We start from the raw sequence: 24,515 nt of genomic DNA, 5'->3' as shown, positions 1-24,515 counted from the left end.
AGTTAATTTTGGGCATGTTATTGATTCTGGTTTTTGTAATTCAGTTTTTGATTAGTAGTATTTTTTATACCAAGCTATATGGAATTGTGTATCTAATTGTCAACATGCAACACATTTTTGCAAACTATTTTAAAATTTATATAATTCTTTATTAAAAATTCAGATAAAACATAATACAGTATACTTTTAATCTATACCTTAATAATGTTAACATCTAAGTTAAAAGAAGATATTTATTAAATTAAAATTTTTCTTCTTGTTAACAACAGACACAGGTAGTGGAAAAGCAGTCTGAATTTGTTTTACCATCACCTAAAAAAGAGCCGCCTGGAGATCTGACGTCCAACACTGCAGCTTTAAATCCAGAAGCATTTACAGATAGTCCAGTTATAAATGTTAATGTAAACGTAAACGTAACTGCAGGTTCAGCTTCTGCCGTCGAATCTGGGGCTGAAGTACAACAAATACAGCCGGACCTATCATCATCAGCTGGTTCTGTTACAATGAAGCCAGCATTTGATCAACTGTCTAATCAAAAAGTAGCCTCGTTAACCTCTGACACTCAAGGTCCTCCTTTAGGCAGTCAACCAAATATGGTGTCTCAACAGTATTTTGTTCAGAACACCATGGCCAATGTAGTATCAACAATTGGTAGTAGCATTTACCAGCATACTCCAACCCACCAACCTCAGGGCACCACTGTGATGGCTGCTCAGTCTGGTGCTACAACACAAGCATACATCCAACCCCAAATCATGAACTCTGGGCAGATGGATGCTAAAAATCAAGTTATTTTTGATGGCAAAGGCCTAGATCAGCCAGCAAATATTGTCCTTGCCAAATCTGGTAATGTGATCAAGCCAGTTGGTGTTCACCAAGGCCAGCCAGGCAACGTCCTTATAGCAACGCCACAACCAATGTATCAACAGGGGCAAGTGCAGCCGGTGACTAGCGGACAGGTTTTCCAGCCAGTTCCACAACAGCAAGGGCACCAGCAGCAAACTCATCAAATGTTTGCTCTGCCGCCTGGATATCAACCGTCAACTTCGGTCCAACCTGTTGCTACTAACATACCTGTGTACCCCAGCCAGCCTCAGCCTATAGCACAGCAGCCCAACCAAGTCTACCAGCAAAGTACCCAAGAAGGGTCCAACCAAACTTGGATGTCTGATCAAACAGGCCAACGGGTGCCAAACCAGCAGCCTGTTAGTCAGAATCAAGCAAAGAGTGCGCCATCATTAATGGATCTGGATCAGAAACTTGCCAAAGTTTCCAAAAAGCCAGGCAAAGGTGGGTCTGCCTTTGTACCTCCCACAACTAGTGTGCATGGGCAAATTCCTATTCCAACCCCTCAAGGGTCTCAGGCTGGAACTAATATTATCCCTCAACAGGGTCAAATCATGTCTGGAAACATGCAGCATCCAATATCTAATGTTTCCATGACTCAGTTTACAGCACAGCAGCAGCAGCAGCAACAACAAATGTTTCATAATTGTGCTGTGTCTTCCCAGCAACAATTTTCTGGTGTACCGATATCAACTCCTCTTGGACCACACACTGTGCCTGGTACCACTGGAGGTACATATGTTCAACAAATTCCACCCCAAAATGCAATGCATCCCAAACTTGAGAGAAAAACTTCTGATCAAGCAAATAGAATGATGAAGAATCAAGCCAAGGAACGCCCTTTTAATGACCAATCAGGTGTAATGACCATAGAAAGGAGAACATCTGACCAAGAACTCATTGCATCTATATCACCACCTGAACCAAATCTGAGTACTCAAAGTTCTGTTGAGCTAGAAATTGCAGAACAGACATTGAAAGACAAAACCAAAGATATTGAGGATGCTCGCAAAATGTCTGTGGACCTCGAGCCTCATGCAGATAATGTTGTAGTACCAAGTGCAAATGGTGTTCCGTCAAGATTCTCTGTAAGGAAAGTTGATAGCAGCCAAGTAATTGTTTCAACAGGCAAAGTAGATGATAACATTGTGCAAGAAGCAGGAGATACTGCTGCAGCTGGTCAACCTTCTGCAGAAGAAAACTTAATTGAAAAGCCTGTACATGTTGGCCGCTTTAAGGTTTCTCCAGCTGCACAAGGTTCAAAGGAGAGTCCTCCGGAGTTTCAGCCTCCTGTGGTGGAGGTTCCAGAGGAAGATAAATCCAGTCCAGCACAACTTGATAACACAAAAACTATTACAAATGTAGGACGCTTTCAAGTGCTAAATGTTGGCACACCCAAACTGCCAGATGACACATCAGTGGATGAAAAACAAAACAGGAGTGGGAGTCTGCAAGAAAAAGAACCAGTACACACCACAACAGCAGTTGAAAGCCTGAAGAAGTTTGAATCTGATCAACAACACAGGCCTCTACCTGCTTTCAGCCCACAAACATCAGTCAATGAAACTGAGAGATTAGATTCCATACCACGAGAACTGGTGGAATCTGTATCTCTATCTGCACCTTATCCATTTGATCGTAAAAGTAGCATCTCTGGAAGTGAGCGTGGCACACCAGACAGCATCACAGCAGAGATGGCCCATGCATCTGTGGCCAATGTGAATCATGTGATACCTTCCCAGGCTGATTCAGTTTCAACAGGAATGTCACCGGAAACTGCATCAAGTACTCCTGAACCTAACCAAATGAATTTTGCACAGGTAAATGTCATGAGATTAAATGTTTGCCAAAATTGATTGAAGTTAAGGGGCAATGATGAAAGCATTTCTAAATGAAAGAGTGGTCAGAATGAATATGCAAGAGTTAGTTATGAAGTGGTAAATGTGGCCATTGGCAGAATAGTTTGTTTTTAAATTGTGAATGTTTTCATTCAGTGTTTGTGCAAGAGGTCCTCAGATTGGTGTCTACAATATCATTAGTGAATTTCAAGATACTATAACGAACATTGTGGGAAGGCAGTTCCTTCCATTAAATTTGTTTACAGTCATATGGGGGTGTTTATTTGAGGAAAAAATAGGTGCCTGGAGTTTATTTGAGGGCGGCATTTATTCCAAATGGTGCCAAAAAAATACTGATTATATTACAGGTATAATGTAACAAAAGGCACAGTTTATGTTTCTTCAAATTTGGCTGACATGTTTGAAATGATAGGGATGAAACAAGTTTTATAGACTTGAGAAAGTTCTAACTTTCAATTTTTTTTTTCTCTACAGGCCAGCCAGTTCATAGATAACAACGTCTTACAACTCATGACCAGGTATCTTTCCTTTTCTATCTTTGCAAGTGCTAAATTATTCAATATGATACACTATCAAATTTGCTAACAGGGTTCGTACATGTCCTTAAATTCCTTAAATGTCCTGAAAAAACAAATGAGCATTTTCCAGGAAAGTCCCGGAAATTAAAGTTGCCCTTGAATATCCTGGAAATTTGATCATTTACCATTAATTGCAGTACTACAAGTTGCCTAGTAACAGTAAATTGAATGAGAAACGTTCCCACAAGTTGGTTCCCACAATACTCTTGAGAGAATCAGGTCAAATCTTTGTACGCCGTCAATTCAGGAATGTTGTCAAAGACAGAAAGAATGTCATTGCTGAAAATGGCCAACTGGCTGGTTCAGACAAACTTGTGCGATTCGGTGAATGGAGTTGTTCGCCTGTGTTTTAGTAAAGGCGGTGCTTTTTTAAAAATCTTGTATATTAATTATGTTTGCATTTAATTTTAATTCAGACATTGATAATCATAATCGTTTACAAAATCATTGAAAAACAATGCTGGTCGGCAGCAGATCAGTGCCGGTAGGATGGTACCGTACGTTAACATTTTGATGTAGAGTAGATTATAAAAGTTGTAGGCCTACAACTAAGGCCTAGTAATAATAGACCTAAATATTAATAATAATGTTATGCCCAATAGTAACGAATAATAATAAATAATACAGTATAGTATAATGATGTGTTGAGAATAGAGCATAACCATTAAATTAATTAATAATATAGTACATCATTCGTTTATACAATATTTATAAACACCTAAATATATATGAAATGAGATGCACGTCTCCGCAACATACACCCATCGAAGGCTATGTTGTTTTAATGTATATACATGTCAACTTCGCCACAGCTGTTCGCTGAACAACGACCCTAGACAAGCGGTAACCCACCCCGCGGCGCCACAAAAGAACCGAGTTATTCGGGTGCGCACCGGTACTACAAAAGACACTGTCAAGTTTAAGCAAAGATAAGACCATTGTTGTACGCGCACATTTATGTTGCCGAGGGGAGAATTCTACTACACTCTAGGCGATCACCCCTGCCTTACTTTACCGGTACTTGCCCATACTCGTGGGAATTCCTTTGCTTACAATCAAATTCTACATGTGAGAAAAACTTAATTTTCCACGAGCGTGAGAAAAAGAGACAGGTCCATCGTCTCCGAATTAGAGTTTGATAAAACTTAATATACACTCAACTAACATGCATTTAAAAGTAGTACAGCACATATGTTTTATAATTATTCGTAAAATCGCCGATATTTTACTGTTATGCTATATATATTGTGTCCTTGAAAGTTGGAAAATTTGACCTTGAATGTCCTGGAATTGTCCTGGAAATTTGCTTGTTTAAAAACGTACGAACCCTGTGCTGAACTATTACCTTATAAATAATAATGTAAATCACTGTTTCTGCATAGCACTTTGAACATGTATTAACATATCTTATATTTTTATAGCTTTTTATTATTGGTGTTTAATGTTTAAAGAGTTTGAGTAGGAGGGGCACACCCTTTCTTGTGGTAGTGGTTGTTGTACGACTTTTGCCCTTATCATCCATCTTTCTTTGTCCTTGTCTTTGTTCTCTGTTGTACTGCTGGATTTAATAAAATAAACCCAAAAACCTACCAAAATTTCTCATACAACCTCAATTCCACAAAAACATGTGTATGGATTTTTCTCATTGTTATTTTCACTTTTTTATTGCAGGCAACAAGATGAACTTGATAAGCTACACAAGAGATACATGGAGGACAGAGAAAAATTATTAAAGAAACATAATCAAGAATTCAGTGAAGTTTTGAGTGCTAAAGGTATTGCTCTTTTTCCACAACTACTAGAGGCCTTGCGCAAGAGCTTGGCACCGCAGACATCAAAGTCTTCACAAGGTGTCAGTTTTCAGCAGCTTCCATCCAATTTTGTACTTAATGACTATTTACCTGGTCACGGAAGCCCACCAGTCATCACAGAAAATCGATTGGATCACCATGTGATGCAAACGATCCCAACACAACAAGTTTATTTACCTACTACTCATTCTGCCATCAACACCACAACTATCCCGTCGCACAGTCAGTCATACAACGCAGCTCTTGTAGACTCAAGACTGTCAGGGGCTACCCAACCTATGCCTGTGTACCCTGTTGTACAACTGCCTTCCATGAACAATGTACCTGTACCTACCAGTTTGGTCTTCAGTCAGACACCATATCCATCTGTTGCTTCTATACCTGTAGAGTCGGACATGCAAAGATTTCATTCGTTAAACCAACAAGGCCAACATTGTGACCCCAACCTTCAAGGTATAACTGCGCGTCCAGGCCTTATACCAAACGCACAAATTGTTGGCACACAAAGCGGTGACACGTTAGATCAGGTGCCATCAGTCGGTCAACAGATGCCGTCACTTAGCCAACAAATGCAGTTGGCCGGACAACCGATGCTGTCTGCCGGCCAACAGATGCCATTAGCAGGTCAACAGATGCCTCAGATGTTTCAAAATATACAACCCAGTCAACAACAGCCTATACAACCCAGTCAACAACAGCCTAAGCATGCTTATACGAGAAGTATAAGTGAAAGTTAAGGCACCTAGTTATTGTGCTATATGTAGAAGCAAGCCTAAGAAGACTATCACATTATTATTAATGGCTTCTAGTTTATCAGGAGCCAACTTCAATACACTCCTTCAGTGTTTAGGTGAATGCCTATCAATGCAAATGTCAACTTGGCACAAGCTAAATAGTTTTACTTGGCTATAAAATTTGTTACAGTGTAAATGATAACAGATTCTTTTTGGCTTGTGATTATGCACAATGCATTTGTAGATTTGCTGTAAATCAATCAATTATTTATTTATAGGCATAATCAATATTGAAGCTTAAAGCTTTACACTAAACATTCAAACTTTCGTAATGAGCTCAGTAGCAGCTACGGTATGCAACAACAAAAGGATGGCAGTAATATTTGCAACATGAGAGAAAAATCGAGCTACAATAATTTGTACTCGTGCAATAGTATGAAGGAAAATGTATAGTTTTTATACTTACACTTGATTCACATGAGAAAAAATGTACACAGGATAAATTCAGCAAGCATCCCCTTCTGCATCATGTTTATGTGAAGGTGCATCAGTCTGAGAATAGAATGGATCCCATAAAATGCCCATTTTAAGACAGATATCTCAGAGGCATTTAACTCTCCTGAGAATGGACAGGGATAGCCCCTTATCCTACACTGTGGCATTGCTTTTACGCGCAAAAATTATTCGGCTTATCTGTTCTACTCAGGAGGAAAATCTGTAGACGTCTGTCAAACATAGATATCTGTCAAACATCTAGTAAGATGCTAGTAAGTAGCATCCCGGGTAAAATTTTGTCTTGTGTGAATTGGGTGTTAAACCTTGTCCACACTATCAAATTTTATTTGACAAAAAAAAATGTGTCATCCCTAAATATGGTGACATCACATCATGACTGTATTTACATGGGTTTATCATCATGACTATATATGTGCATACAACAGTTTTTTGTCAAATAAAATTTGATAATCTGGTAAATCCCTGTCCAGACTATTTTGTTTGACAAAAACATGTGACATGCCTAAATATGGTCATGGTGACATCACATCATGACCATTTATAGGCACATCATGACTATATATGTTCATACATCAGTTTTTTGTCAAAGAAAATTTGCTAGTCTGGATTGAGCTTTAGAGCATTAGTTGTTTTCTCATACTGTACATTGAAGTTGAGTTTGCCTCCAAATATAAACAGTGTAGAAGATAAATTATTAACATATTGTAAAACATTTAGCACGCAGTCTTTGTGCAATTCAATATTTACCTAACATCCATTCCATCAAGATGTGTTAAGAAGCTTTAAGATATTTGAAAGACAGGAATGTTAGACAACTTAAGAAGCAGTTAAGGAACGTAATAAATTTCATTCATCGGAAGTTGTTTCATGCCGGTTTTGAAGGATCTCAACCAGTGAAAGACGAACAATGATAAGAAAAATACACCTCAATAAATTTTGAATTGTTAGTTTCAGTATAAAAGGATGCATTGGCTGTACAGTATTCTATTGGTACATGCTTTCTTGTGAATTCAATATCAAGAATTGGAATATAGAATATTTGTTAGTACGAACTGGCTGATTTTTTGTTTAACAAGAGTGAGGAATAAGTACTGTATTGATGAGTGTAATTTGGAACATTCAAATCAACATCCTTTCACTGTGAATCATATATAGAACAGGCTCCTAATATATTGCAATGTATTTGTATTAGAGTATGCTTAAGAGAAAATAAGTCGCATCTGCATTCCTTCACTTCACACAGTACCCATGTTACTATGGATGTATGCATTGATAGTCTTGTGTGCCTTTGTACAGATTAAGCTGAATGTTTCGGATAAATAATTATAAAATTATAGAAATTAAGAGGAAATAAGTTTTCATCAAATTTATTGAGATAACCTTTTTGTTATTAGTATAAATTTTGATTTTATTTTTTAAACTAAATTAATATTTAAATTATATGTAGGTTAGAAATGTGTGTTTATCTAGTCTAGTACTGTGAGTAGGAAACACATTGCAGTTAGTATACCCAAGATTTTGTCCCAAATTCTCAAATGTGAAAGGGGATGATCTTAGCCTAGTTTGGCCTCTTTAACTTAAATTGGCATCCATCAAATTTAAAAGTAACAGAATGATCTCTATAAATATTTTTTTTTAACAGTTGCTAAATTTAATTTGGGCATTCAAAATAATGATTACAAAACTAAAAATCTATCTAGTGTAAATTTTGCAATAAGTGAAGCATGGACTCATTCCAAAAGAGAATAATTCTTGCATTCTAAGTATGCAAACTTATAAACATTATTATAATAGAATTATAGATAATCAGATAAATGTGTAATAAGAATAGGGCACACATCCATTATGTGTGAGGTTGCTATTAATTGTAGTCACTGGTTCGCCATGCTGCATCTAAGGTATTAAATCTGTTACTCATCCTGTTCACGCATAAGAGCTTATAAAATCATACAAATTCTAAAAAAGTTTGCCTTATTTTCAAAACTTCCTAAAAACCAATATTTCAGTCCTTTTAAAGCAGCAACACCAAATCATATGCATGATAAATGCTTAAGAATGATGTTTCCAAAATCAAATTGGAAAATGTTTATGCTTTGTTAAACTAAACATCAATTATAACTACTGGTCTATAATACTTTATTTTTACCTATTAAACATATAGTTTTTGAACACATTCAATTAAAAGACAGCTAATCTCACTTTTTAATTCTTTCCAGATTTAAATTAACTAATTTACTTATTTATTTTCTGCAAGAAAAATTTGTAAATCGTAAGACAGGCCATATAGATGTGCTTGTGATGAATATTCCCAATTTTGATAAATGTATTAGCACATTCAACAATCTTTCCTACACTTAAAATTTGCTCTTTTGAATTTAAATGTCAACAATATCTCATGGTAGGCTCTCGTGTGTAATATGATACTGTAATTTGAAAATAAGGGAAATTGTTCACAACATGATGTAACTGTAATGGGTAGATGTAGTTTACTTTCGATTCAGTGTTTGTGGTAAGGACCAAAAACGTATGATAATGGGCTTTCGAAAGAAAATGATGGTGAAACGTTTTTGTGAGAAATGTAGGCATTTTAAGACCGACTAACAAACTAAAGTGTAGCTATCATTTGAAAGAGAGTAGAAAAGCTTTGTGGAATTTAGTAAAAGTAGATGGTAACGTAGCATTATTAATGCAGTTTATAAGTTATATATTTGAAGCCCCATGCAACCTGTGGTACTGATTGTACATTGTAAGATATGTAAATATTACCAACTTGTTACTAAACTGAATTCACGTGCAAAATATTCCAATATTCTTGGGTTTCTTAGTTATTACAAAAAAAAAAGTGATTGAGAACGAGAGCTTGTGATTACGATAATTAAAAACTTATTTTTTACCTTATCCTGCCACTTGAATAATATCTGCATGCTGTATATTAATATACTTAGGGTAAGATTTGGTACCCTCACTACTACTAATGCTTTGGTATTTATCTCCTTCTATTGTACCTTTTACTCATACCAAAAAAAAACAAACTGAGGTATACCAAACCTAGATAGTAGGCTGCTCATCAATTCTAACAAAATAAATATTTTATTTTTATAATTGTCTGCAAAGTAGGCGGCATTGCATAACAAAATCTGGATATGCAGATATAAGAAAAAAAGCTTTGTATGTTAGTAGTTATATGTGTTTTAGTCTGGTTTTCAATTGAAACTTGGTAAAAGTTGCATTGATCATTATAAAAGCAAGATTGCTAATGTTTTGGAATCCAGAATTGTATAATTGGATAAATATTTATTGTTCTCTTTTAAAGAAAGTTTTCTCTGTTTATAAATGAAAAGTTTTATTTGTTTTTTTTGCAAACTGGTTGCTTACTGATAAAGGCAATATGTAATTAATACGAAGCTAAAACATACCAACTAAAAAAAAAATTCATGAAAATTCATTTGTGTTGGTAGAATAGTGATATAATTATAAACTTTTGGTCCAACAAGAAGTTTCAAAATGTCATACTTCAGAGTTTTCAGATGGTACTTCATCCTTAGTCAGCAAGTGAAGCGAGTCAAGTAGGTTGATACCAATCAATCATTTCACTCGCTGATGAAGGATGGAGTACCTTCTGAAAATTCAAAGGTAAGAGTTACAATTGTGTAGTTTTCAACTTTATATCTTAAGATAAACTAAAGTACTTATAATGCTAAGGTACCTGCACAAACGTAACAATGGTGATGCTAATTATCATAATCGCATTTCATGATTTTTGCAAATCAAATTTGATGAATATTCTATTCCATATTATTTGAAACCAAAAGGTGTAAAATTCATATTCTGACTTTTAATATATAATTATCAGCATCTTCAAAAGTGATGCCAAGTTGCTTTGACTGAAACTATACATTTTCAGTTTTGTTGTCTTCCAAGTATAGTTAAGTTTAATTTTCTGTTGACCTTTCACAGTGTAATTAAATATGTAAATTAAGCTGTTAGTCTACTTTCATCGGTAACATTATTTGCAAATGGTATGTATGTAATTAAAAGGAAATAACATCAGTGATATAAAAGCAAGATTTTCTGAGCTTCTGATTTTGCATAATTTTGAATATTATTTGTAGAATAAGGAATTTGTCCATGCCCCTAAAAAGTGAATAGATAACCATGAAATTTACCAGCTGTTAGACGTTACAAATCAGCTAAAGATTATTAATATTTAAGTTATTACTAAAATTTGATTATTTAATTCAAGTTCAGTTCAGATTGAAATAAAAGTTAACATGACTTTATTAACCTGCAAATTGCAATGTATTGACTCACAAATTAATTTAACCATTCTTAACATCGATTTTTCAATAAAATAGCTCATGTAGTTTTACCATGGTCAGTTCGTTTTGCAGAAAACAATTTCTACAAAAGTGTTAGACAAAATTACCATAGCCCAATAGTTACAAAATTGCTGACAGGTTGGTACACTTTGTATAATATACTAGGTACACTGTTCCCATGGAAATGTTACCATTGGTACACATTTGGTATAGTTTCTAGGTACATAGGCTATATAAAAATGTTTCCATTCCTACACTTTGTTAGTTTTCAAGGTAGATACTCCCAATAAAAATGTTACCATTGGTTTTCTATGGTTTTCCAGGTGGACACCTTTGATTAATATAATGTATTACCATTGGTATAGTTTTCTATGTAGACAACTTAACAATCATCAAAATGTCACCATTGGTACACTTGGTATGTTTTTCTATAGGTACACAGTTCCTAGAAATGTATGGTACACTATTGATATCATTTTTAGGTGCGCGGTTCCTATGTAAATGTTACCATTGGTACCTTTGTCAAATACACAGGCCTTTTTTGTCTCCACTTCTAGTTGAAGTCAAGATGTTATATCAAGTTGAGACAAAGTGCAATCAATTGTCACTGTATTGTAGCTACAATTTTGTAGAAAATGTAAGTTTGTTATGCTATAATATAGCATCGCTGACTTAAGTTCCTGGAACTCTGAAGTTCAGTGTTATTCTCTAAACTATTATCATTGGTGTGAAGCAATGTAGTGCATAGCAATTAATAACTACTATGGTTATACAAGCTCATTTAAATTGATCTCCGACACAGGCACTGCAAGCAATTTTGTTCATTATTCCAAACGATTGAGTTGCAAATTAAACACATTGCACTTACGGTTGATTAAAAAAAAAAAAAAAACCCGGTTTCATGAAATTTCCATTAGTATCTTGTTAATACAATTTCCATGTATATGTTTCAAACTACGTCAAATAGTGGTGTTAAGGTTAAAGCGTTTGTTGTTTCATTAAGTAAAAAATGATATACCCATCCAAAGCCTTATTAATAATTGAATATAAAATCGATGAAACGTCTATGTTTGTTTTATTTAACTGTCATTTCAAATATTCGGCAAAAGTGAATCAGAGCTGCTGAGAAGAGTTTGAGATCCGTGGAGTAGCGTGGGAAAAAAAATCTTTTATTACTTTACAAAAAAGATTGTATTTTATTATTTTTAGCAATGTACCGTACCGCTAAGCCCCGCTTATTGTTGCTAAAGTCTAAAAAATATATAAATAAATAAATCATAATAATAATAACTATGTTCTATATACTCTTTAGAATAATGGCATCAACTTGTATGTGGGACATGCTCGTCTTCCTGGTTTGAATAAAAAGGAAAGACAGTAACCCAAAAACAAACATTTTGAGGATTCAAAGTTCCTATTTAATCATTTTCAAGAATACTGGATATTATTTTTTCTGACAGTACTATCTTACAGCCTTTTTATAATGTTCAAGCAGTACTTACATCCTACATTTAGGTAATATATTTTCACAAAACTTTGCGTATCGAGCATTACACATTACAGGCAACATGCTGGTACACTGATGGTAGGGCATACAACTATACTATATTTTGTATTAAGAGACTTGAATTCAATCGTGAATACTTAACTCTAAGCCTAGTCATAATAGATTTGTGCAGTATTTTTATTTATATTGCACACTGGTTGATGAAATTTACACCAAATCAGGAAAACAAAAGAGCGTAGTAAAAAAACAACTCAACCCTTACACAAAGAATGTACTGTACTGTATTCAATTTATCAATCCATCTTCCTACCTTTGAACTTTTTATGTAAATTATATGTTTGTCTTCATACAAATGAAAACAAACGCTGGTATATAAATATACTAAGCTTTGTATTGAGGCTTAATGAAGCTGACATATTTTATTTGTCGTGAAAGAAAAAACTGTTTGACAAGCATCCTGTTCATCAGTGGCGGATTCGTGGGTGGGGGGGGGGGGGCACAAATTCTTCAATTTTTTTTAATGGAAATATAAAGAAAAGTATCACAAATGTTCTTACCTTAGCCACAGTCATGGTCGAAATGAACTCGGCTTGACGTTTTTGTTTTTACAGGATCATATAAATCTTGTATTTTATCTAATAATATTTGATTGCATAATGCAAAAATATGCTGGTTTATAAAAGAATATAATTAATACATTATCACGATGGTTTGCAGGGTTTTTTCAGTGTTTGTTTCGTGCATATTGTCTCATTTACAAACTTAAATATTGCGCATTTTCTAACTTGGTTCGATATCTTTGTCAATAATTTGAATTTTCTTCTACATGTATAGGCTACTATCAGCAAAAACAATGAGTTCTCATTCACGGGGCTTCATATACCAATATAATTTCGTTGGATACTATTTCAGGCCCTTTCTTACTTTTCTTTTTATCACAGACCCTATAGTAGGGTCTTTCCTTTATTATATTTCGACTTACCATATTATTTATATTTGCAATCTATATGCTGATAGATAAGAAAGTATAATACATACTCCAAGTATTGAAATACACGCCATCGTGATGCTGATAGTTTAGGAATATTGGAGATGTATAGTATGGACTCGAACTAGGAAAATACAGTATTCCTTAATTTACATAAGTTCAAAGTTTAAAAGATATGTAATGTAAATTGTAATTTTCGTATTACATCAGTGGCCATATTTTAGGAATAGTGAATTTTAACCATGACCTCTGCATTACCGTGAGCAATAGATTAACCTAATTAACATGTAAAGCTTGTTTGCTTGCTTTATTAAAAGTAACCAGGCTTCATAGATCATCCTTAAGACATTAATTAGTCTCTTTTTTTCTCTTCTGTTAATAAATTATATTATCCTGTAATTGTATGTCAGGTACACTTCTAGCAAAAGTCGATATAATTCAAAAAGTTTCACTATTTTGTTGCCTTCTGCGTTGTTTTAGTAAGATTTCGAACACATTCTTGACTTGGGTTTTCTTCGTTTTTGTTCAATATTTTAATGTGCAATTTCTCTTTTTTGTTTTTAATGACAACTTTACAATTGAAGGCTTTGGTCCGAGCTTTATTGTTGATCAAGAAACTATTGCTATATTTTTTTTTGTAACTATAATATTTAGCACTTTTAAGCTAAAATGGTGAGCCTTGAATTCAGACTTATTTATTGACTTGTCCTCTTGTTCTTGAGAATTGTTTCTGTATGCTTTACCTCGTCAGTATCTGAAAGACATGTCATCCTTATCAGCCTCCAAAAGCCAAGGATTCTCAAAATCATCTCCTGGTTCGAGACTTGTGTAACCTCCAGCCATCACTATCCACTCAGTCGGCGCTTTAGAAGGATGTTGAAGACCTCGGAAAACTAACGTGTAAACAAGTCCGTAAAGTCCCGACACTGCTCCATATACGATTGGGAACACCACACATTGGGACCATTCAAAATTCTCAACAGTCGCTACGAGAGTTAAAATTGCAATACCGGAATTTTGGAAGACTGTCCCGATGGCAATTGTTCGACAGCGACTCGGGTGTTGTTTAAAGACGTAGCCAGTACAATAACCTACACCAAAGCCTACGATCGGTAGGACCAACGCAATGAAGTACACGTTCCAAGTACTGTGGCGAACACTGGTCTGCAAGAATATGTGGAATAGAGCACATGCGGAGTACCCAACAATTCCAATTGTGGTTCCAATCTGAAAGATTAGAACAGGTAATAGAAATTACTTGTATTGTCAGTATGTATTATTGAAAAAAAATAGTTTTGGCGCAAACCTATGAGAATATATATTTCATGTAACTAGTAATGATGACTGCTAAAGAAAAACCAGTCATAAACGTAGTAATTAAGGTCAACATTGGAGTTTTAACTTTTAATAACAATGCATTCGTGCAGTATTTTTCTTACTATTGCCAAAAGTAGGCCTACAAATCCTTACCGTTACAATAACATTTGCGACTTTAGGTTTCCAAACACGCAGAACCATTCCGAGGAGAACTGGGGAAATAATGACCAGAAGCATTGCAGCAATTGAAAGGTATGGAACGACTGCTGTGTAAGTTGTCCAACTGCGAGTGTAGATGTAGAGCAAGGCCGGTAACAGTCCAATGGACAGTAACGTAGAGAAAGCTGTTGAAAAAACACTGAAAAACAGAAATGTAAAATGCATGTGAAAGTATCGTGATTAAGCTCCTAGGATATTCTTGCCGCTCCGCAGAAAACATGGTTAGTTCAAAGGGAGACGATCTCGTACTCCTTTTGAATTATTCTTTTTCGTCCCGGATGTGTTATTATGCACATGGGACCATTGGCTTAACATCCAATCCGAAGGACAAAGTAATTAAGGCAGGTGTGCAAACATTTTCCTTATCGTTTTTCTTCATTAATAAATCTTGGTTAATTCCATCATAATTATCTATCTTTACTCAAATTATTAGGCTTAAATATGTTTTTAGTCATCAGAAAGCTGGTATTTACATTACCGATATTTAAAACGATAACCCCGTGATTAGAAGGCGAGCATCTTAACCACTATTGAAAATAAAAATTGTATGGAATTGAATTAAGAGCTCACCTCATACAAACATCTCCATCAACGAAATAAGTAAAAAGGCTCGAAACTGAACTCCCAGGGCAAACCACCATCAAGATGACACCGATGGCGTAAGGACTGGGTATCTCAAGAAGATGGTTTAATGCAAACGCAGTAAAAGGATACATCAAAATTTTAGAGATCATCCCAAGAATTATTCCACTCGGGAACTTCCATTGTCGTTTAAAATCATTTGTCGTCAGTGTGCATCCCATAGCAAGATTAATAGCAACGATTGTCATGAAGATAACTACTTCTGTCGTGATTTCCATTACTTTTAAATTTGAAGGCAGGTCATCATCAGTAATTGCCATGATATTCTGTACATCTGTAGATTGTTTAGCCTGCGTCGTCGAAAATACATCGAGCAGGCTTTTGACAGGACTTGCTTGCGCTTCCGTCTTCATTTTCGAGTATCTGTTAGGTTCACAAAAGTGGTATCAATTCTATAAACTCTACTAAAAAGATGGCAACAATTAGAGGTTGTTTGACTTGTTGAGATAAAAGACCAGGCTCAATCCTTAGACTTTTCAAACGAACAGTTGTCTATGTTCAATAAAACTATCGTATGGCCTCAAATTGATCAGTATCAGAGTCACACTGCTAACTTGTTTTTGCATTGTTAGTATAATACATACAGTATACCTTGTAAAAGTATTGTTCTATTTGACGACACTGTAATACACAAATAAGCTAACCAGCATGTTCCTACACCACAGTATTTTGTGACTGTGTACCAGCAAAAATATACTGTACTCGATATTTAATATGTATGCTAATTCCTTGTCAGCAAAGAGTTCAGTGATGGGATTGGTCAACAACACGAATTACCTGTCCCAAGCAGAAAACGGATTTAAGGCTTTGGCCTCTAACATCCAGTTACTTGAAAAGGACTTAATATTTCTTGGTTAGGATGACTACCCTGAGTTTTTCTCACGATTAAAATTAGTATTCACTAAGCCTTATAATGGGCTTTAGTTTATAAAGCATTGGCCTGTTGCTGAAATGTAGCTTGCTACTAACCAGGCCCCAGATTAAGTCAAAAGCAAATAAAATTAATGTGCTGCCAGGGTGAACACTTTTTGGCTACAGACGCTCAGGTTGAGCAAATAAAAGACTAATGGTGTTATTCAAAGTAGAATTTTCCAACTAGGGGAGTGCCCCGACGAGAGCGTAAGTGGGCCTGCCAGGGGTTGCTCAGAACCACTTTGAGAGCCTCCAGGGGGAAAATCTTTTTTTCTCTCTCCCCGAAAGGAGCCCCGCCTGACCCCCACACACTGGCACCACCTGTGAGTTGGTCACATGGTTCAATTTTATTTCATATTCATTTATTTCATTCCATCTCTCCTTTTTCTTTCTATTTGTCCCATAGAAATGCCTATACTGTAACGTCCATAGTACCTTGCCGTATCATGTCCAAATGTTTGCTTCTCGCTGTTTTTCTACACTTGGTTATTGAGCAACATATTCCTTTCCAAAGTCTACCACTTAGTTTTATGTAAATACACTATTTAACTTTGGAGTAGTTAGCTGCCAATTGAGAGATAGCTGATTTAAATAATGCAATTGACAAATAAATATTTTCACTTCATATCATTTATTAAAAAATCAAATCTACTGCAAAGGTTTATTACAAATTCAACAATTATCAAGTCATGTTTAACAGATTAAATTTCAGTCCCATATTCATTTGATTATTTTCTGCAATTTAAGATGAAAAATATTTAAAATTTAATCATAATGATAACTGACTTCTATAGTGAAAAGACCAAAGCTTTTCAAGCAAAGTAAATTGATAGTATATTGTGGGTTTACACACAATTAAAATACTGTTATAAAGTAACCTACTAGCAAAATTTGAGCTGTGGCAGTTTCTTGCGATGCATAATATGGTGCCCTTTCTTAAAGAGTGTACCTTCTTGATTTGCACATTGCTGATGTTGTAAACATAACCAACAGCTTAAATGTCTCTTCTAAAGAATGATGCTTTATAATACCTAAACATGTTTAATGTTTCTCCAGCACCGAAGATTAGTTAATATTTCTTGCCTTTTACAATTTCATCGCAGAGATTTTATTTTTAATCTCTGGGGGATGCACTTAATGTACGAAACATCCCCTTAGGAATATAAATACTGTATTTATTTGAATAAATGCCCTACAGCGTTTATTGTTCAGAAGGGTTTTTGAGGGGAGTTTATTCGAGGGAGGCGTTTATTCGAGGAAGGCATTTATTTTTTTGTTGTAAAATGGATACATATATGTGGCAAAGACAAACAAACCCAGTCTCTCCTCACAAATCGTGTTTCGGCGATAATGGCCAAAACATGCTGGAATGTCAACATTTTTAAAATCTATTTTATTGCACTAAACTAACTTTTATATACCTATACATCATGCTATGTTGTTAATTTCCCCATTTCCGATGTTAAAATAAAAATTTTTAATGATTTAGTAATGGTTTCTGCCTGAGCAATGCCTGAAATCGTAAACTTTGAAGGCTGATTTCTCAAATACTGTCCTTTAAACAGTTGTATGTTTAAATTCCTGTAACTTCATAATGAAATGTCAGATTTAAATGATACTTTCACCATTTTATAGCTCTCATTTTATTGTTTAACCCTGTATTAATAACTTAATATCGATTTTTGCGAGTGACTGGTTTGGCTTGTCTGTGGAACATATACTCAAATAAACACACCTGAACTTCACTGTAAATGTGGAACTACAACACACAATTACCGTCAAAAGGTGTTTTTGCGTGATTATAAGGACTTTTTGATCACAACCAGGTTTAGAAAACTGGAGTAGAACATTAATAGAATGTGTTGAGAATAATGTTGCTTCAATTAGAATTGTTTAGTCAGTTGGGGGAATTTATTCAAAGAAAAAGTAAACGTCCCGGGGTGTTTATTCGAGGGAGGTGTTTATTCCAAATGAGGTTCTGGTGAGGGTGATTATTCAAGAGGGAGAATTTTATTCAAAGCGTGGCATTTATCGAAATAAATACGGTAGTTGCGCAAATAAAGTGCTTCCCCCAGACCATATATACGTATAGTAGGCTGGTATCATTTGAAAATTTCCAATGAATCGGTGTGAACATATTTTGTTCAACCAATCAAAACGTTTTCCAAATATACAGCAAGTACTATGCTGGTCACAGACACGAATAACAAATACATTTTTTTAAATAATCTAATTTAAACTAAATGAATTTTAATCTTGATATGATATGCTGCGGTAAACCTAACTGCATGAGTTGAGACTCTGGTATCCGGCAGATGCTTGGTATGTAATAAAGAATTTTCTCCCAGCAGAGTTCTAAAAGGTTAGGTACAACCAACCAAATTTTGCTTAATTTCAGACTTCTTTTGTCCCCAGTGAGCGTTTTGACTCCACCATGGATGAACATACACCCCGACTGAAAGAAAATGTAAAAAAAACATTATGCTAATTTTTAGCCTACTGTATTTTGTTTCTCAGATCGGTTTTGCAAGTTCACTCAGTTTAGTTTAAGTACAACACTTATGGGGCGGATGTAGGGGAGGGAGGAAGATTGCACCCCCTAAATTGTATTAAGAAAAATAATTATTGTATTGTATTGTTGATATGAACATAGTACCGGTAAGATTTTTTCAAGGTATGAAAGTGCAATTTCCGATCACCTACAGGTCCATATTCTCAAAATGTTCTCACCATAGCCCCACCCATGATCAGGCTGAGGTGGTGTGGACACTCATGCACCCCCTACTGCATAATTCTGTATCTGCACCAGCACTAAGAAGTTCTATGATGTTAAGTAGGCATTTACTGACCCATCATTATTTAGTTCCCTCTTAGTTTCCTCTTTTGAGGTTGTATCATTTATTCACTTTCATGACTCTTTCAGTAGTTGTATTGTCCATCATTCATTTTTATACAGATGTGGTCATTCTTTTAAGTTGACCCAGGATTTATTGACTAATGATGTTATTACTGTATTATTCTTGTTTTTAGTAGTATTATTTTTATTATCAAAGCAAACATATTAAGTACTGATATTCTTCTATATCCAAAATCTTACTGGTGTCACTGCAGCAGCATGAAAATAGGTTGGAAAGAGAAGTTTTGCATTGAATTTAGTCCACTGAAGGTCTGTAAGTGACAATCTCCAAATGTCATCAAACATCATTAATTCATTCAGTCCTCCACTAATATACACATCTAATGGATGATAATAACAACAATAATATTAGAACGCCATCGTAATAGCATTGCAGTACCTGCTGCTACTTGGGGATTGGATTCCTCACTAGTCACCAAGTGCAAGCTCAGTGGTCGAGTGGTTAAGACACCAGGCTAGTTATCTGGAGGTTGTGGGTTCTATACCCAAACTACTCCTGAGATTTTTTCGCAAGCATTTCGGAATATACTGAGCATTCAGTACAATAACTCGTCAGGTAGGGTAAATAATTTTTATTAGATTATTTCTCGTGACACGCTAAAAAAACACATCGGAATAGTAAATCATATTAATAATATTATGACAATGATGAATATGATGATATTTAGCAATAATAATAAAAGCAATAACAGTCTTGTTGACTATACTAGTACTTCAATAATTGAGTATTAAAAAAAAAAGTAGGTTAATCTTACTGTCACTAAGCTGACAGCAACCGAAGCACCTCCTTCGTCCAGGGTAGCCATGCTTCTTATCTTTTATACTTTGACGTCTTTCCCAGGATTTTGATTGCAAATTTAAAATATATATCTAAAGAAGAGTATCATTCACAACAATAAATATTAATATGCACAAAAATATATGTATTAGTATATGTCTAGTCCTAAAGCTTGGAATCCATAGTGATTCTGATTGGCTGGTCGAATCGGGGAACCTTCCCGATTGCGTCAGGGACTGCTACACAGTAGAACGATTGCACTGAAAACACTGTAGCGACAGTGTAGAAATTTTAAGAAGACCAGGCTTAAACCGTCCCCACAACTTTTAGTTTATAATTGTACTCTTTTTGTCCTACAACACAGGTATTAAATAACCTCTAGAAATTTACACATTTGTCCATAACCTGTCCCCAATAATTTTGAGGTATGCCAGTGATTATCGATGAACCTTCCCTAATGCATAGTCCACAAGGACTCTTTATATTTGTCCTCCCTTATAAAAATTTTATTATATTATTTTTTCCTATGTAAATAACAATTTGTTACATATGTTAGAATATTTGCCATTGATTACTGCAATAGCTCCCACAAAAAGAGAAAAGTAAAGCAAAACCGTAGTAAAACATACTGTTTCTAGCTCAAAAGCCACGGTAGCTCTACCCCCTCCAAGTATGTACAAATGTTCACGATCAGACACCATCTCATGTCGATAACGAGGCTTTGGGGACTGAACATAATCATGAGGCTGAATATAGCCCGGGGGCCAATCTATTGATGAATCGTACACACTGCTCCAAGAAAGAGAGTCCATATTGTAACAATCAACATTAGAAGTGTAAGACCATCCTGTAGTACCGCCATAAACATACAAGTTTTCCTTGTTGACACATATTGCCTAGAAAAGACATACATAGTTAAAATGGTGGCAAACAAGTTGTGGTGCCAGATACACAATGTGGCATGATACCGAACACTGGATGCAATGGATCAGTAGATTGTTTTGCATTTGTCCACTGCTCCCAGACACCTGAGATGAATTTGTCGGTCAATGACGGTCAATTTAAAAAAAAAAATTATTGATTTATTTCTGTATACATCAAATACAAAACAGCAGCCAATGTCTGAAAGTGTTTTTTTACAATAATATCAGAAATATTTAAAAAAAAACTATGGTACTGAAAAATATATCTTAATTAATGGAACTCACTACCAAATTTTGTTGTAAATGCTAAACCCATAAATCAGTTTTAAAACCTTTCTTGCAAAGGCTCACAAAAACCACCCAAAACTCTACAATCCAATGAACTTTAATGCCCATGCATAAGGGGCTCATAAGCAATGTGCTTCTAGAATCTCTACTACCAAGTAAACCAAGTTTAAGTGAAGTAAAATTAATAGGTCTAATGTAGGTACTATAAAACATAAGCATGTCAATTTATTTTCTTAAGCATACACAAGGTAAATAATCTTCTAGATGAACGCGAGTAAATATCGTTAGAATTGAGTTCCCATTTCAAATCACATTAAATGATGACACCTAAAAGTTTCCTGTGATCAACATCAAGGATAGCGTCATTCAGTAAAAAATTGTCTATGCTACAACATCACTTTTTGTTATTTTATGTTCCTTTTATTATTTGCTTTGTTTTATAGTGATTAATGTATATAATTTATTTTTTATTTACTTTTATTGTAATGTTTTATATTATGTTCAGGTGGTTGAACTAGTATAGGTCTACTTTTTTTTCCTCCACCTCGCTTACTACTGCCTAATGCTGTGAGCAGAATTTGAATTGAATAAAACAAAATAAAAAACTTTCATAATGAGGTTTATGGAGTGTTTTCAGGTTTACTAAAAATGCAAGTAGCCCTCTTGTTCACTACAGAGTCATCTACGTGAGTTACTTACAGAGCCATAGGTTCGAATGGGGGAATACTCCTCTTCAGTCACATGCTTTTTCCACTTCAGCGACCTCAGGTTCAAAGTGTAAATCTTGTTACTAGATGTGAACCCAAATGGAAATCCTGGCAACAAAAAAGTAAGTATGACTCTGTCTGTATTAATTTTGTTTAAATTATCTACAGGGTTTAAATATTTTGTAGATACACAATCCATTTTCTGGTACTAAACTTGAACAATAAAATTCAATGTCAGGGTTGTTCAGTTTGTATTTAAGCTTTTGAATAAGGAAAATATTTTCTAAGAGCTTTTGTTATACAATTTAGTGTAAAGTGCACACATGCACTGTGCAATATGTGCCATATAAATGTGAAATTTATCATAAGATTAATACTGCAATAATAATAAATATAATAATTTAGAAAAAATAATTTTATATAATATTTCTGACTTCTGACAATTTCTTAATTTGTATATAATATTTTCAACTATGTACCATTTTATATTCTGAATGTAATCTTCTTGTTCTTTTTCATTGTGTTGATTTTATGATAAGTAATTGTTAAAACTTCAATTTTGTGTACAAAATTGCAATAAAGAATAGAGAATATACCTGTCCCTCCATAGACAACAATTGTTGAGCCAACTAAGAGCATAGCCATTGAGGCAACTTCAGTTGGCATTGGACCAGATGTCTTCATCTTCCTCCAGCAACAGGAAGCAAAGTTGAATTCCCAAAGCTTTAAAATCAGTGAAAACAATCAATAAACCTGCAACTTTCATATTACATCATGATCATTTGTTAAATTGCCAGAAAAATTACAAAACAAAGACCGAAGACCAGAAAAACAAAGAGCCACATTTTTTTTCTCTCAATCGTGATGAAAATAATGTTTTAAATCACTTCATGCTATGTATATATAGTACTCGTCTTTTTAGCACATTACTGCCTGAATCTGAGTCAATTTAATGATTTACTCTTTATTCCAGTTCCAAAGTGGCAACCGATTTTGTACGTCCATGGCTGGTAGCAAAGCGCGTCTTGGCGCTGCTACCCTCTAAACGAAAGTAAGGCTTGGCCTAGCGGTACGCGTATTTTGGGGGCCTAATAACAATGTTTACCTCATTGAAGAGTGGAATGATGATGTCCAGAGCCTCAAAATCACAGTCATCGTAATGCCTTTTCAGTGTGTCTAGATTTGGGTTGTATCCTCCGAATACATACAGTCCCTTTTTATCAGCAACACAGCGATGGCCACTTCTTGGACATGGTTTTTTACCTTATGGAACATGATAAAAGTTGGAAGTGTAATAATAATAGCCATGATTCTTTACTAGGCCTGACAAATGACATATACAAATTTACACTACTAATATTATTATAATTATTATTATTTTTTGTTACTTTTTTTAAAATTTACCATTTTATTCATTTAATCATACATTACATTCAAAATGAAAATAAACAAAAACAATTATTATTATTATTATAGAATACTTACAATTTACATTTAACAATAAAACTTACAATATCAATACATTATCAGCTTGCATTGTTATTGTACATAGTGAACAATTTTATTAAAATATATAATTTTATAGTATATCTCCATGATACAATATATAAAAAAGGCTAAAGGTCAACGTACGGTACCGTCCAAAGGGTCAAGATAAATCAAAGTACCGTTGGCCAATGGCCAAGCCTAGGGCAATGACTTTTGACAATGAATGTCATTGTCAAGATAAAAAGGTAAGTCAAAACATACAAATACAATACATGATGGTATTCTAGTAGATTTGCATAAAAAATATAAAATATGATTTGCGTTATAACTAGGCCGGAAGGATAGGCACACTCCATACTTTCTAGAGTAGCTAGCCTATGGTAGCACACTTCTGCTGTGCTGTTTGGTATGGCAGACCAGGGAGTGGGTAGGCCTACGCCTACCTAGGAGGCCTCGGCTAGACTAGCCTAGACCAATCATCTAGCCTACACAGCTAAGCCTAGGCTAGCATAGAAGACCAGTATTATTACAGTACCGCCTTTCTTCTCGGGAAATGTCTTCAATTCAAATAATTCTCCGATCCTGTTCATACGGAAGTTCTTTGCAGCCATTGGTTCAGGCCTAGGAGGTCTACATAGGGGCCTAATCATAACACTTGAAAGTACAATATTTTGATTTGTTGTAAAAAAACAGATACTAGAAATACAAGATAGAGCACTCAGCTAGCAAAAATGAGACGGAAATTGGTCCTGACGTACGCGGCGCCCTATTTTTAAATAATGCAAATTTTCTATACTTGGTCCAGACGTACAGGGCGCCCTTCTGTCGCTAGATATAACCAGACGCACAGGGCGCCCTTCTTTTTCCACTAATGGAGGAAAACTTTGTCACTAATCAGAGTCCGGTCATACGAATCTGCGCTTTTGTGTCTGTCATTTTATTGTTTTGATTTATTTATGCATACGTGTTTGTATATTTGACAACAATTTCAACCTCCGCAAAAGGAGGTTACGTATTCACATTTATGTAAAGGTGGCAGAAGTTTTTTAGATCCAGCCGTACGCGGCGCCCTATTGTTTGTATTTCCACCATGCATTTCGGTGGAACAGTTTTTTCTGTGGAGAACTCTATCTTGTGTTTCTAGTATCTTTGTTGTAAACTCAGCA

General features: G+C 35.0%; 3 protein-coding genes across 5 annotated transcripts in view; 1 reads left to right on the top strand and 2 right to left on the bottom strand.

The window, feature by feature from the left end:
• Positions 1–6,770, top strand: part of LOC117108534 (serine/threonine-protein kinase WNK1-like) — a 51,992-nt gene extending 45,222 nt beyond the window's left edge. For all 3 annotated transcript variants that reach the window (XM_033250574.1, XM_033250573.1, XM_033250575.1), the window contains 3 exons: positions 270–2,666; positions 3,180–3,223; positions 4,955–6,770. In XM_033250574.1, the coding sequence (XP_033106465.1) occupies positions 270–2,666; positions 3,180–3,223; positions 4,955–5,831 (3,318 nt within the window). In that variant the 3' untranslated portion in view covers positions 5,832–6,770. The remainder of the gene's footprint in view (positions 1–269; positions 2,667–3,179; positions 3,224–4,954) is intronic.
• A 4,951-nt stretch (positions 6,771–11,721) lies between these two features.
• LOC117108535 (ileal sodium/bile acid cotransporter-like) lies at positions 11,722–16,002 on the bottom strand. The gene is made up of 3 exons (XM_033250576.1): positions 15,265–16,002; positions 14,629–14,833; positions 11,722–14,385 (listed from the first exon to the last, which is right to left on the bottom strand). The coding sequence occupies exons 1-3, from the start codon at positions 15,687–15,689 to the stop codon at positions 13,906–13,908; spliced, it is 1,110 nt and encodes a 369-aa protein (XP_033106467.1). The 5' UTR covers positions 15,690–16,002; the 3' UTR covers positions 11,722–13,905.
• A 1,889-nt stretch (positions 16,003–17,891) lies between these two features.
• On the bottom strand, positions 17,892–24,096 carry LOC117108604 (kelch domain-containing protein 10-like). Its single transcript, XM_033250681.1, has 8 exons — positions 23,885–24,096; positions 22,967–23,124; positions 22,458–22,584; positions 21,854–21,969; positions 20,573–20,839; positions 19,921–20,035; positions 19,346–19,485; positions 17,892–18,703 (listed from the first exon to the last, which is right to left on the bottom strand). The coding sequence occupies exons 1-8, from the start codon at positions 23,997–23,999 to the stop codon at positions 18,488–18,490; spliced, it is 1,254 nt and encodes a 417-aa protein (XP_033106572.1). The 5' UTR covers positions 24,000–24,096; the 3' UTR covers positions 17,892–18,487.
• Positions 24,097–24,515: the final 419 nt, after the last annotated feature.

Source organism: Anneissia japonica, unplaced genomic scaffold (genome assembly GCF_011630105.1).
Source record: "Anneissia japonica isolate Jap-2015-1 unplaced genomic scaffold, ASM1163010v1 scaffold287727_len1644234_cov201, whole genome shotgun sequence".
Classification (NCBI taxonomy): domain Eukaryota; kingdom Metazoa; phylum Echinodermata; class Crinoidea; order Comatulida; family Comatulidae; genus Anneissia; species Anneissia japonica.
This window is presented reverse-complemented; position numbering and strand designations above follow the sequence as displayed.